At 43.3% G+C, this 13,701-nt stretch overlaps 1 protein-coding gene across 2 annotated transcripts in view; it reads left to right on the top strand.

The window, feature by feature from the left end:
- Positions 1-13,701, top strand: part of FNDC1 (fibronectin type III domain containing 1) — a 1,121,378-nt gene that overhangs the window by 467,366 nt on the left and 640,311 nt on the right. For both annotated transcript variants that reach the window (XR_015296657.1, XM_086927416.1), the window contains exon 7: positions 7,781-7,969. Coding sequence is in view for 1 of the 2 variants with exons in the window: in XM_086927416.1 (XP_086783542.1) it covers positions 7,781-7,969 (189 nt within the window). In the remaining variant the exon portion in view is untranslated. The remainder of the gene's footprint in view (positions 1-7,780; positions 7,970-13,701) is intronic.

Raw genomic sequence — 13,701 nt, 5'->3', positions numbered from 1 at the left:
ATTTATACACTCCGAGATTCTGGTAACTCAGATTGACAGTGCAGCCACACAATTAAGCTGGTAAACCCCCTGTGTTTTTGTGTTATACATATAGAAGGAGCTGGGGATAATAATCAGGTACGGGTCTCTAAATCATATATCCCTTGGACCCTCCTGTAATGGTTTTGTTGTTGATCAACATCTGAGTTAACAATTTAAAAATTAAACTGATTTCTGTAAAATTTGCATTTGAAATTTTACGAAAAAACATATTTTAATTCTTTACAGCAAAAACGTTGAGTTAGGACGCACACACCACTCTACTTATAAAACATCATAGGGCCACATTTCCTCTGCTAGTTATAGGGTGATAAACAAAGAACTTTATTAAATGCATTACATCAAAAACCGAAAAAGATTGCTGAGAATATATTTCCTTTCCTGAATTGCAATTACATATGCAACTAATCTTATGTGGTTGGCTGGAACTACACATCGAAAACAGCACAGAACAGTGCACCTTTTCATCAAGTTGCCCTGAAGCTACAGAACGCAGTCAGAACTAACACAGCTTGTGAGATTTTTCCTGACCACATCAGTGGAGTATTTAATTTATCACTAATGTCAGTTTCATTTTTGTTAAAAGGTAATTGTTGCCTTCGAAATGAAGCTGAGGTCGACTTTTCCATTTTTTGTCAAGGATGTTATCCTTGAATGCTCCTAAAGGACGAGCAATCTATGCAGATGGCATATTAGAACCCACCTAAGCTGTGACAGGAACGTCTGTCGTCTTTGGGATGTTTGTGGGCTTCTAGCTCCAAACAACTCTGTGCATGGCTGAATCGTTCCGCACTTAAATACAGAATTACTAACACATGTCAAGGTACTCTTGTAATGTGTCAGCGATGTTGACGCCTTTGCACATGCAAGATTATAATGTATTTTTGTCCATTTTAACTTTACTTGTTTATTCATAGCGGATCATGCAATAGGCAGCTGCATCAGAGCGCAATAGGGAGGCTGGTAATGCAGCCAGGTGCCCTCTCTACTAGTAGCCTCTTAATTTCGGCGGGCCATTGACAGCAATTATCGGCCCCATCTGAATTATGAGAACTGATAGAACACTACAGGCCTGGGTATTTTCACATGGAGATTGTGGCTGCTAAAAGTAGTCCAGGGAGAAATGAGGATTCAGACATGGAATGACTGACTCTCCTGGTAGTTCCTGATTTCTCTGGAATTACCAGGAGAATCAAAATCCTAGCTTTAACTCGTAATCCTTCTCTGGCCCTCCATGTTTACTGGGACCCCAGATTGCGGTAACTCCCGGAGTCCGAAGTTACAGTGAGGAATAATGGACACTCACAATGAAAAGAAAAAGAGATTTATAAAACGCTCTTAACCTGAGGGTATCAAAGCGCTGCATCAAAGAATTCCAGAATCCTATCAGAGAGAAACCACCCTAGTGAGAAAAGCAAGATGATGCAGAGGCTACAAAACTAAAAAGAATGGAAAATACAAATAGACTATGAATCCCAGGAGAATAAGGCCAAGGACGTAAAGAGCCAAGGGGGCAGATTTGCAAGCCCCTTGCAACACTTTTACGCCGCCCCTGCGTCACTTTAGTGACGCAGCGGCGGCGTAAACCATGCGCCACGTTGCAACTTATTTGCAACGTGACGTATCTAGGCAGATGCGTCACGTTGTAAAGCCCTGCACCACATGAAACCTGCATCAGGTTTCATGTGGGCGTTCAGTCGCAGAGTGGGCGTTCCCTCGCAGGAAAGCCCCATAAAAGTGACGCAGTGAAATCTACAAGATTTCACTGAGTCAGTTTCACGATGCTGCTGCGTCAAATCGTTATGCCTGCTTGAAGCAGGCATAAAGAGTGACACACCACGTTATGTATGGGTGGCCCCTGTGCATTGCAGGAGTTGCGTCGCGCTTGCGACATGACTACAGCAATGTGCCACCCGTACACCACAAGATTCGTCACACATCTGCCCCTCCTTGCACCATGGTGCGCCGCATTGTAAATGCGACGCATCCGTGGGGGCACAAGGGGGGGATTACCTAACACATCTGATTTGCAGAGATGCACCAGAAGTTGTAAATCTGCTCGCAAGTTTCTAAATGTTGTCGAAACGAAACAAAGCCTCAGTCTCAGCAACATAACTTGGCAGGGTATTCCATAAGTTGGCCACTGCCACAGAGAATGAGTGTGCCATAGCAATAGTGCTATAAAAGGAGTCCCGGAATTAAAGTACATAAGAACAGAATAATATCTAAGGGCCTTTCTGGAAATGGTGGAGAAGTCTTTAAGCAGGACTAGTCGTGACTCTAGTTACTGACTTGGATATTGCAAAGAACTACTTCCTTGCCCCCTCTGCCAATGCTAGCTCTAGCAAAACAGCAGGGCAGTGCTAATTTGTATGTAACTGGCAGGGGCTCCTAAGAAAATTCATTTGAGCTCTTTACTTATCGTTATTATTAGTACTATTAATAGTAGTAGAAGTAATTGAAATATATATATTAATATATATATATATATATATATTACAATTATAAGTAAAATTATATATATTTAGAAATTGAGCATTTCACCTGGGGCATTTCCCTTTCACTGGATTGCCCTGGGGTTATTAGGCTCAAGGGTCTAAACTTTAGGCCCAGTTTACCCAAACTCTACTTCACACTTCGTAAATTAATATTTCTGTGCTATAACTGATATCAATGAGACACAATTGAAGTTTTTTTATTTCGTTTAACATGGGCAAATGCTTAACTTAGCCTGATTTGGCCTTGCCTTGTTTTAATCTTCATTGTGTAGCCCAGCTGCGCGTAGTTTAAAGAATCATGTGTTTCTCTTTACCTTTCAGTGCACAGAGAACCTCCGATATGACCTTCATTGGTGTAATAAATATACAAAATCAGTTAGCTCCATGGTCTTGTTTGCTCTGTAACATTTAAAAAATCTATTACTTTCTGTTCCCGCTGAGGTCAGATTTACAACTTTATACAATTGAAGCCCTCTTCCTTCACCGGTACAGAAGTACTCTTTCTTTGAATGTGGTATCGCTTTCTGTTGTAGGGCATGATAGAGAGTATTCACTAGGAAACATATTTATCAAGGATTTTGCGTAGCCCTTGTACCATGCAAGGAGGCTCAGGCCAACCCAAAACCTATAATGATCTTTATCAAGCCACACATCACCACCTTGCAAGTCGCTGCCTTGCGTCACTCTGCCCCATGGAGGTGTTCCATGGGTGGAGTGTGGGTGTTCCCACACATCCAATAACGGATTCTGAAGCATTCCCAGGCTTCCCAGGAGCGGCATAATGATGACAAATATCTTTATTTCTCCTCGTTCTTTCTTCTTTCTCTGTGCACTGCATTCTGAAGCATACGTAGAAAGAAGTAAAAGCCTAAGAGCATTGTTTTTGTGCAGGAAGGTGTATCTTCCTGCACAAAACCAATCCTACCCACAACACAGGCACCCTCTCACAGAACTGTATCTTTATTTGACACACAAAAGTGACTGTGTGGTTTCTATATCCAAAAATGTATAAAAACTTGTTTGGGAAGTGAGCAACTTCTTCCTCTGGCTTTGTTGGAAAGCAGATTCCAGTCTGTTTATCGAGCAATACATAAATTTTCCCCCTGCTTCCTTAGAGGCAGACTTCACATCAAACCTCTCATTATTATAACACTTTGAATATTTTCATTCTCTCTCCTGCCTTTAACTGTGGAGTCCTTCTGACATTCTGCTCATTACCCCGAGGTCTCTTATGTCCTCGTCCCATTCATTAACAGAGTGCGTATGAATGGGACGAGGACAACGAGACCCGTAGTAATGAAGATTACCGGTAAGTAATAGAGCATTACCCCCAGGTCCCTTATGTCCTCGTCCCATACATACGCACTTTGTTAATGAATGGGACGAGGGCAACGGGACCCGGAGTAATGAAGATTACTGGTAAGTAATAGAGCATTATTTATCTTGTACTAGACCATAATCGGTTCTGGCTATTGACTGGATCAGAACTGCAATTCCTCCGCCAATGATATATTTGCATTTTGCATTATTTTGATTGACGAACCATTGCAATTGCCTATTCACACTTTCATTGTTTGTACTTTGTACCTTGTCTTGAGTACATTTTCTTGGGTGGATTTTCCTGTTTATTCTTATGTTCACCCTCTGAGTAAGCTTTATGATTGTGCTAAGGGCTCTCATCTCTTAGAGAATGACACGTAGCCCTGATCCATCAATCAGACTTTTCGATGTGAATAGTTCTGACAATAACAACCGAATGGGCACAAATTAATAATTTTGCTGTGGTGCAATAATCTCTGAAACTAGATGATAGATATTTTTATGCTGAGATATTTAATCTCTGAGCATGTTTTAGAGATGGTGACGCTATTTCACAGCCAGTCCTTCTCTGTAACAAAGCCAAGCCAGACTTTTAGTTTTGCTTGTGAACCCCTTATGCCATTTCCTTCTTATTTCTTTTACTTTGCTGTCCTTTCAAATATGCTTGTTCCAGACCGTTAGCTCTATATTTCTTTAACTGCATTGTTGTCTATTTGTGTGCTATACACAACTCACTCCTTTTTGTGTCAACTGTCTTTCCACTCGGGTCTAAGTACCTCAGGTGAGTCAATGTTTCCCTTATTGAAAACATATGTCAAATCTATTGGGCAGTGTGCCAACTCAGCAACATCTTTACTCCAGACTGTGGCATCTCTGTACCCAGGGGCTGCATTAGGAATTTCCTACAATCAGTATTTATGGTTAATTTTGTTGTTTTCTCTGGTTGTCTGACGAAATATTTGGAAAACAAATAAAAGTGCACTCCCCCGACCTCAGTATCAGTTCGGGGCAACGACGGAGAGAGCGTGGCCTCCCTTACTCTGAGCTTGGTCCAGGTGAGGTGTGGTATTTTCCCCTGTCAAGAAGGGTGATTGATACACCAGCTGACATAGAGGAATAAGAATATATATCCTTTATATTGTCACTGTTTTTCGTTTCTTTGTTATTTAGAGTGCACTTTTCACTAGCAGTAGCAAAAGTATTTAACAACAGAGGCCCTGAAGAAAGCCCAGGGAGTGAATCCCCGATCTGGCAGAAACATGTTGGCCCCTAAGCAGTCATTTGTTTATACTGATATCTTGCACTGTTCTGGTTTTTAATAGAAAGAGGCTTACAGACATTAAAGTTTCCTTACTGTGATTCCTCTATTCCTTTTTAACTACACTTTCCTTACACCTTCACTCTTTGCACTGCACCTTATTCCATTTAGTGATCCCACGCATGGTCATCATGTGATTGTGGGTCTGACCCTAGTCCTACCAGACGGCACTGGAATTAGTCTCAAATGATCTAGAGACGATCCAGCCCTGTACTGTGGATGGCCAGATGATAAAATTAGATCACTAACAAGAATTTTGATGGTAATCCTTCTCTGGACCTTGGGTCTCACTTACCTTTGCTGGTGGTCATATGCGTGGGTTTGTGAACTTTGTAAACGGACTGTTTTACTATCCATTCTAGTACTTTACTGACAGAATTGATGAGTAGAGTCCTTAGAGCACTATTAACTCTCTTGTGATTTTAGACCCCCAGGTTTTTGTGTAGTTAAAAGCTCTTTTAGTGGCAAAGCTATAAAGTTGTAAGACAAAGAAACTGGTTGGGATAAATATGTGAAAGAATCTCAGAAGGCTCAATGCATGATAAAATTCTGAAATTCCACATGTAAAAGTGACATTATTAACAAAGCTTCTTTTGTATGCTGTGGTGTCACTTACTTATGATGAAATTCCTCTACACACATAGACTGTCTGCTTTCTTATTCAGCACCCATAGAGGAGTTGTTAGCGCTTCCCCGACAGTGTAGGAGGCAGTCAAAAAAATGAAATGCACCTCAGGTGAACACTCAGGCTGTCATAAGTTTTGGAATCTTTACGGACATTTATAATATGTATTTGATGTTGACATGTTATTCTAACCTTGCAGATTTCACACATGTCTTTCTATGTCATTGTATCCCCCTCTCTTCCCCAGTGGCGGTTGCCTTTAACCCCTTGTGTGCTCATGACGGAGCCGCTCCGTCATGAGCATCGGCTGAGCTGTGCTCATGACGGAGCTGTTCCGTCATGGCCCGCTCGGCGCGCCTGCGCGGCACATTCTATTGAGCGGGCGCGTTCGTGACGGAGCCGCTCCGTCACGAGCACAGCTCAACCGCGGCTCGTGACGGAGCGGCTCTGTCACGAGCATGCGAGTGCTGCTCGACCCCCCTGCCTCCTTAGCGCAGCGGCGGAATTCCCGCCGCAGCGAAGGGGTTAAAGGGGGTGGGGTTGACAGGCGAAGAAAAAAATAAACACCTTCTCTGCTGCCGCACGTCTCTCCCGCAGCCATATGTCTCTCCCTGGTCTGCTGGCAGCACTGAAAGCACCCATGCTTCTGGACTCTTACAGCCAATCACGAAGCTGCCTGAGCAGCTACATGATTGATCTGAGCGTACTGTTTGGCCACTCAGGCAGTGCCTTTGGAGGCTGGGCATATTCTCAACTAGGCTGTGCAACACAGCCCAATCGAGAGCATGCCAAGTGCGAACAACGCTTTGGCCAACCAAAAGGGCCGGTCAAGCCGTCATGCGCACGTTGGGAGGGAGTGCCAATCACTCCTGCTCCCTCTGTGGTGAGTCAGCCCCACCCCACCTAGTTGGAGCAAAGAAATATAAAATGATAATAACTTCTTGTTATTATCATTGTATTTTTCTTTGGCACTGCTCAAGAAGCAGTGGGACGACGCTCCTTCGCCTTAGTGGAGGAGCCACCACTTCTCTGCCCCCTGACTTTTGCTTCTTTCCTTATGACTGGAGTAGAATATTGTGGAATTTGACATTAGTTAATGTGGTGGTGTGGCTTGGAGGCATAACTGAGAAGTGTACCTGAGGAACTTCGAGTATGGGGAGATGTACAAAGCTTGATTCAACTCGCAATTGGTCTGAATTGCAGAATCGGGCCGTTTGCAACCTGAAAAAAGCATTTTCAAATATTCAAAGCCCAACTTGCGATTCGGTAAGCTATTACAGAATCACAAATTGGATTTACATGTTGCTATTAAGAAGGGGTTTGCCAAGGGCGTCCCTTCCTAACAGCAAGTCGTAAAACATTCGCAGTTACCATCAACTTCAAGTTGGTAGTAACTCATTTGCAAACGGGAAAGGGTTCCCAAGAGACTCCTTTCCCTATGTGAATGTGGGCGCCAACATTTTTAAGGAGCAGGCAGTGGTACCACGGACCATTGCCTACTCATTGAGGAAAAAGGGCTGCATTTCAAAATAAAAAACTGCCATATTTAAATAGCAGTCACAGACATAGTGGTCTGCTGACGCCAGCCGGCAGCCAATTTCCAATGGGATCGCAAATTGCGACCTGCTTCATGAATATTAATGAGGAAGGTATGTTGAAGACCCATTGGGAATCGCAAGCAGTGTAAAGCACACTGTTGTACATAGCTGCTTGCGATTTCCTTATGGTTAATTGCAAATATTTGCTATTAGGAAGTCGCAAACGGGAGCGTATGTACATCTGGCCCGTGGAGTGCAGAAGAATTGTTGACAACTATACTTTAAATTGTCTGCATTTATTCATAACAAGTTTGTCTCTCAACTGTTGACTGTTGCTAATTACTGGCTGCTAGTAATTCACATTGTAATTCGCGTCACCTTTACAATCTGACTGTTGCTATTTCACATTTCAGTCTTCTAACCATCTGTCAAATCTTTTCAGAATACATTATCTCCTATGCACCAGCTCTCAAACCATTTGGAGGAACATCCATCACCGTTCCTGGACATGCAACATCCACTACTATAGAGGGTCTGCAGCCTGGTGAACGCTATGTCTTCAAAATCCGTGCAGCAAATAGAAGAGGTCAGGGACCTCCGTCGAAAGCCTTCAGTGTGGCCATGCCAGGGGGTAAGCATTTCATACCTGTGAATAAATGAGTAGGTTTTGGTTCTTGGTGCACATATTAATTTACGTGGTTGTGGATGTGATCTACCCTAGAACTCTTCCTTTAACCAATGATATGTAGTAAAAGTTGCAATGGAAACTGCTGCATTTAGTTGCATTCATTTGGACAAATTTCATGCTTCTGCTTCTAGCAAATAACTGTCCTCCCAAAAAAAAATAATTAATAAGGATACCAGATTAGAATCACATAGGCAGTATTTTTATGACTGAGTGCAACACTGATAAAATACGAATTTATTTTGCCCCAGTTAGTGTCATCAGAGCGCATGAAACAAAGAAAGTTTTCATTTTGTTTGTAAAGCCAAACTGTTTACTGGGGCATGGTTGAGTTTGTAATATGTGACGTCATCAGCAGTGCATTGTGGGGGCACGAGTTATAGTTAGCTCAACTACTTATAACTGTTGAATTTCTCTGGTTTTGCACAAGTGAAATGTCCAACTAACTATAACGCCCCTGAAGCCAGTGGTTTTCTCAGTGAATTTCTAAGGTTTTTTAAATGCTAATTTCTAACTATAATGTCGCTGAAACTTATGGTTTTGTCAGTGAATTTCAAAGGTTTTTTAAATGCTAATTTCTAACTATAACGTCCCTCAACCTATGTTCTTTTCAGTGAATTTCTAAAGTTTTTTAAATGCTGATTCGTAACTATAACATCCATGAAACCTATGGTTCTTTCAGTGAATTTCAAAGGTTTTTTTAATGTTAATTTCTAACTATACCTACAGAGGTAGGACGTGACGAAAGAGGAAGAAAAGCGCAGAAAGAAGCAAGAGAAATGCAGAAAGAGGCATCAGAAGTCTAGAAAGACGGAGAAAGGTGTAGGAAAGAAGCAAGAGATATGCTGAACGAACCAACAGAGGGGCAGAAAGAGGCCTTGTTGCAAAGTCATCCTGTGCCCCCCAATTTTTTGCTGACTGGTACTGGTGGTAACTGACTCTGACTAACGAGGCCCGGAGCCAGTGCTATGCTGAAAGACACTTAGAATACTGTGAAAACACCTACATACACTAGGGTACACTATGGGTTGGGGTACCTATGTGATTGGCATGACCTTCCCTGTAAGGCCCTAGTACATAATAGGGCAGGGGGATTAAAACTGTCTATAAGTCAGAGGTGCAGAAAGAAGCAATAGAAAAGCAGAAAGAAGAAAGGGAAGTGCAGAAAGAGGCAAGAGAGGTGCAGAAAGAGGCAACAGAGGTGCAGAGGGAGGCAGGAGGGGTACAGAAAGAAGGAAGAGAAGTGCAGAAAGAGGTAAGAAATTGCCGAAAGAAGCAACAGAGGTGTAGTAAGAAGCATGTGAAGTGCAGAAAGAGGCAGGGGAGGAGCAGAAAGAAGCAAAAGCAGTGCAGAAACAATGAACAAAGGTGCAAAAAGAGGCAAGAGGGGTACAGAAAAGGTAGGAGAGATGCAGAAAGAGGCAAGAGAGGTACAGAAAGAGGCAGGAGGGGTACAGAAAGAAGGTAGTGAAGTGCAGAAAGAACCAACAGAGGTGCTGAAAGAGGCACGAAGGGTAAAGAAAGGCTAAGAGAAGTGCAGAAAGAACCAACAGAGTTACAGAAAAAGGTGCAGAAACAGGCATGACCCAAGAGAGGTGCAGAAAGAGGCAAGGGAAGTTCAGAAAAAGGCAAGAGAAATGCACAGAGACTAGAGAGGAGCAGAAAGAGGCAAGAAATGTGTTGAAAGAAGCTAGAGAAGTACAGAAAGAGACAGGAGGGGTGCAAAAAAGAAGCAAGTGAGGTATAGAAAGAGGCAACAGAGGTACAGAAAGAGGCAACAGAGGTACAGAAAGACACAAGAGAGGTATAGAAGCAAGGAAGAGAAGTGCAGAAAGAGGCAAGAGAACTTCTGAAAGAAGCAGCAGAGGTGTAGAAAGAACCACGAGAAGTGCAGAAAGAGGCAGGAGTGATGCAGAAACAAGGAGGAGAAGTGCAGAAAGAAGCAACAGAGGTGCTGAAAGAGGCGTGAAGGGTGCAGACAGAGCAAGAGAAGGGCAGAAACAACCAACAGAGGTACAGAAAGATGGAAGGGAGGTACGGAAAAAGAAAAGAGGGACGCAGAAAGAGGCAAGAGGGGTGCAGAAAGAAGCAAGAGCAGTGCAGAATGAACCAACAGAGATTCAAAAAGAGGCAAGAGGAGTGCAGGAAGAGGTAGGAAAGGTGCACAAATAGGCAAGAGAGGTGGTACAGAAAGAGGCAGGAGAGGTGCAGAAAGAGGTAGGAAAGGTACACAAAGAGGCAAGAGAGGTACACAAAGAGGTAGTAGGGGTGCAGAAAGAAGGAAGAGAAGTGCAGAAAGAGGCAGAAGAATTGCTGAGAGAAGCTACAGAGGTGTAGTAAGAAGCAAGAGCAGTGCAGAAAGAGGTAAATGTGGTGCAGAAAGAAGCAAGAGTGGAGCAGAAAGAAGCAAGAATAGTGCAGAAAGATGCAACAGAGGTGCTGAAAGAGGCAAGAGGAGTACAGAAAGAGGTAGAAGAGTTACACAAAGAGGCGAGAGAGGTACACAAAGAGGCAGAAGGGGTGCAGAAAGAAGGGAAAAAAGTGTGGAAGAGGCAAAGGATTTGCTGAAAGAAGCAACAGAGGTGTAGAATGAAGCAAAAGCAGCACAGAAAAAGGTAGAAGAGGTACACAAAGGAGGAGAGGTATAGAAAGAGGCAGGAGGCGTGCAGAAAGAAGGAAGAAAAGTGCAGAAAGATGCAACAGAGGTGCTGAAAGAGGCAAGAGAGGTGCAGAAACAGGCAGGAAAGGTGCAGAAAGAGGGAACATGGGTACAGAATGAGGCAAGAGAGGTACAAAAAGAGAAAAGAGTTGTGTAGAAAGAGGCAAGAGGGGTGTATAAAGAAGCAAGTGAGGTGTAGAAAGAGGGTTCAGAGGTGCTTAAAGATGCAAGACAGGTGCAGAAACAAGCAAAAGAAGTGTAGAAAGAGGCAAGAGAATTGCTGAAAGAAGCAACAGGTGTGGAAAAAAGCAAGAGAAGTACAGAAAGAGGCAAGTGAGGTGCAGAAAATGGCAAGAAAACAGCAGAAAGAGGCAAGAGTGATGGAAAAAATGAAGAAGGGTGCATAAAGAAGCAGAAGAATTGCAGAAAGAAGCAAGACAAGTACAGAAAAAAGCAAGAGAGGTGCAGAAAGACACAAGAAAGTTTCAGAAAGAGGCAAGGGAAGTATAGAAACAGGCAAGAGAAATGCACACAGAGGCAAGAGAAGAGCAGAAAGAGGCAAGAAAGGTGTAGAAAGAAACAAGAGAAGTACAGAAAGAGGCAGGAGGGTGCAGAAAGAAGCAAGTGAGGTACAGAAAGTGGTAAAAGAGGTGCAGAAAGAAGCAAGAGAAGTACAGAAAGGGGCAAGAGAATTGCTGAATAACGCAACAAAGGTGTGGAAAGAAGCAAGAGAGGTGCAGAAAGAGGCAAGAGAGATGCAGAAATGAAAAGAGAACAGCAGAAAGAGGCAAGAGGGATGCTTAAAAGGGAAGAAGGGTACAGAAAGAAGCAAGAGAGGTGCAGAAAGAAGCTAGAGTGGTTAACACACCTTTAGTACAAATGTAATACCCACATTTAGCAAAGTAACAGGTGACCATTCTAGGTTTGCACAGGGCCTGCCACCACTCTGTAACACTTGTCACTGCATTTTTGGTAACGTTTGAGCTGTTTGAGCTAGAAACAATGTTTTTTTGTTCAAATCTGCAGATTATGCAGCAGATGATGGATTATTTGGCAAATGCAGTAAATGTATAATTGTGCAAAAGTCGGTGCAGCCAAACAGTCACATAATTCCAGTGACCCTGGTCATACTTCTGACAGGATCCAGAAGTGCTCCTCAGTGGTTCCTTCTTTTTTTATCTTATTGAGTTCATTGTTTAGCTTTTATGTAAATGAGGAAGACTAAACCTGAGGTTACAGCTCAACAGCACTGACATTCATACCACACAATTACTCTACATAACACATAACCCCACTCTACATAATTCCTGCACACTAAATACCACATACTTTCTGTCCACATAATTTCACTGCACAACATACCACATAATTCCACTACACACAACCTACATCCACTCCACTCCAAGAAACATTATTAAAAGACTTTTACATTGACAATGCCAATAGCTCTAACTCTTGCAAATGCGAAACCTATTACATTGCAAATGCTTCTTTAACTAATAGCTGCATTTGCAGAGTGGTGGAGAAAGGGTGCTGGGCCCGACCAGTACTCAGGAATTCCACTGCGCAGGACTTACAGGAGGTACCAGTAGGGCTTCTTAGCAACCAAAATCTCTCAGAAGTAAAGTGGACTTCATACCCCATCCCATAGTCTGCCAGGAGGCACGTTTTGCAGAGTGGTGGAGACAGGGGGCATGGCCTCCGAAGACATCTTAGCAATCCCACTGTGTGGGACTTACTGGAGGTCACAAGAGGGGTAGTTGGCCCCCATGGCCATCCTTGGGGGCCAACTACCCCTCCTATTACCTCCAGTAAGTCCCACACAGCAGGATTGCTAAGTTCTCATAGCAGGCCATGCCCCCTTTTCCCACCACTCTGCAAATGTGCTCCCTGGTGTGCTCTCGGATGGGGATTGAAGTCCCCTTTGTTGCTGGGGGTGGTTAGGGGCCAACTAGCCTACCTCTTAACTCCAATAAGCTCCACACAGTGGGATTGTTGAGAGATAGACACAGGCCATGACCCCTTTCTTCACCACTTGGTTGGGAGATAAAGTCCCCTTTCTTCCTGAGGGTACCTGGAGGCCAACTAGCCCTCCTGTTACCTTCAGTAAGCCCCATACAGATGGTTTCCTGAGAGTGCTCAAAGGCCATGCCCTCTTTTTACACCACTCTGCAAATGTGACTTCTGGTGCACTGCTGCTCGGGTGAAGAAGTCCACTTTAGTCCTGAGGTCCTCAGTTCATAAGAAGACCTCATCGCCCCACCAGCAATGCGGCAGGAGGCGTATTTGGAGAGTGGCGTAAAAAGGGGCGTGGCCGCGGACCACCTCTCATCAATCCCACTGTGTTGGGCTTACTGGATGTACCTGGTGGGCTAGTTGGCCCCCAGGGACTCTCAGGATTCCAGGGGACGAACAGCTAGATTCATCATTCTCCCGTTTTGAGAGTCCTTAATAGTGTTTATTAAGGAATCGCTATTAAGGACTTGCAAAACGGGATTCATGTAGGAATCGCTAAATAAATTGCGATTCCTATACATTCCTTATTTGCGATTAGCAAATTGCTAATCGCAAATAAGGAATAACTCCCCATTCATTCCTATGGGCCTAAAGGCTCATAGGAATGAATGGGGAGTTATTCCTGATTTGCGATTAACAATTTGCTAATCGCAAATAAGGATGCGATTTCAAGGGTGCCAGGGGTGTCCAAAGGACACCCTGTTGCACCCCTGAAAAGAAAATGTAGACTGATGTTGCGCACACACATGTCCAAAGGACATGCGTGTGTGTAACATCCAACTGAGAAAAATGCACAAAAGTTTTTTTTTTTCAGTTTTCGCTATTTACCACGAAGTCAGACTTCGCGGTAAATAGCGGCCAAAAATAGCGATTTCGCAATTTTTAAATGCTTCTTGAATTGCATTTAAGGAATCTCTAATTGAGATTCCTTAAATGCAATTATTCGCAAATATGCGATTTCTTTTTTTTTTTTTGTCCTCATATTTGCCACAGATGGAATAAC

The sequence above is a fragment of the Lissotriton vulgaris genome, chromosome 6, assembly GCF_964263255.1.
Source record: "Lissotriton vulgaris chromosome 6, aLisVul1.2, whole genome shotgun sequence".
NCBI classification, from domain to species: domain Eukaryota; kingdom Metazoa; phylum Chordata; class Amphibia; order Caudata; family Salamandridae; genus Lissotriton; species Lissotriton vulgaris.
This window is presented reverse-complemented; position numbering and strand designations above follow the sequence as displayed.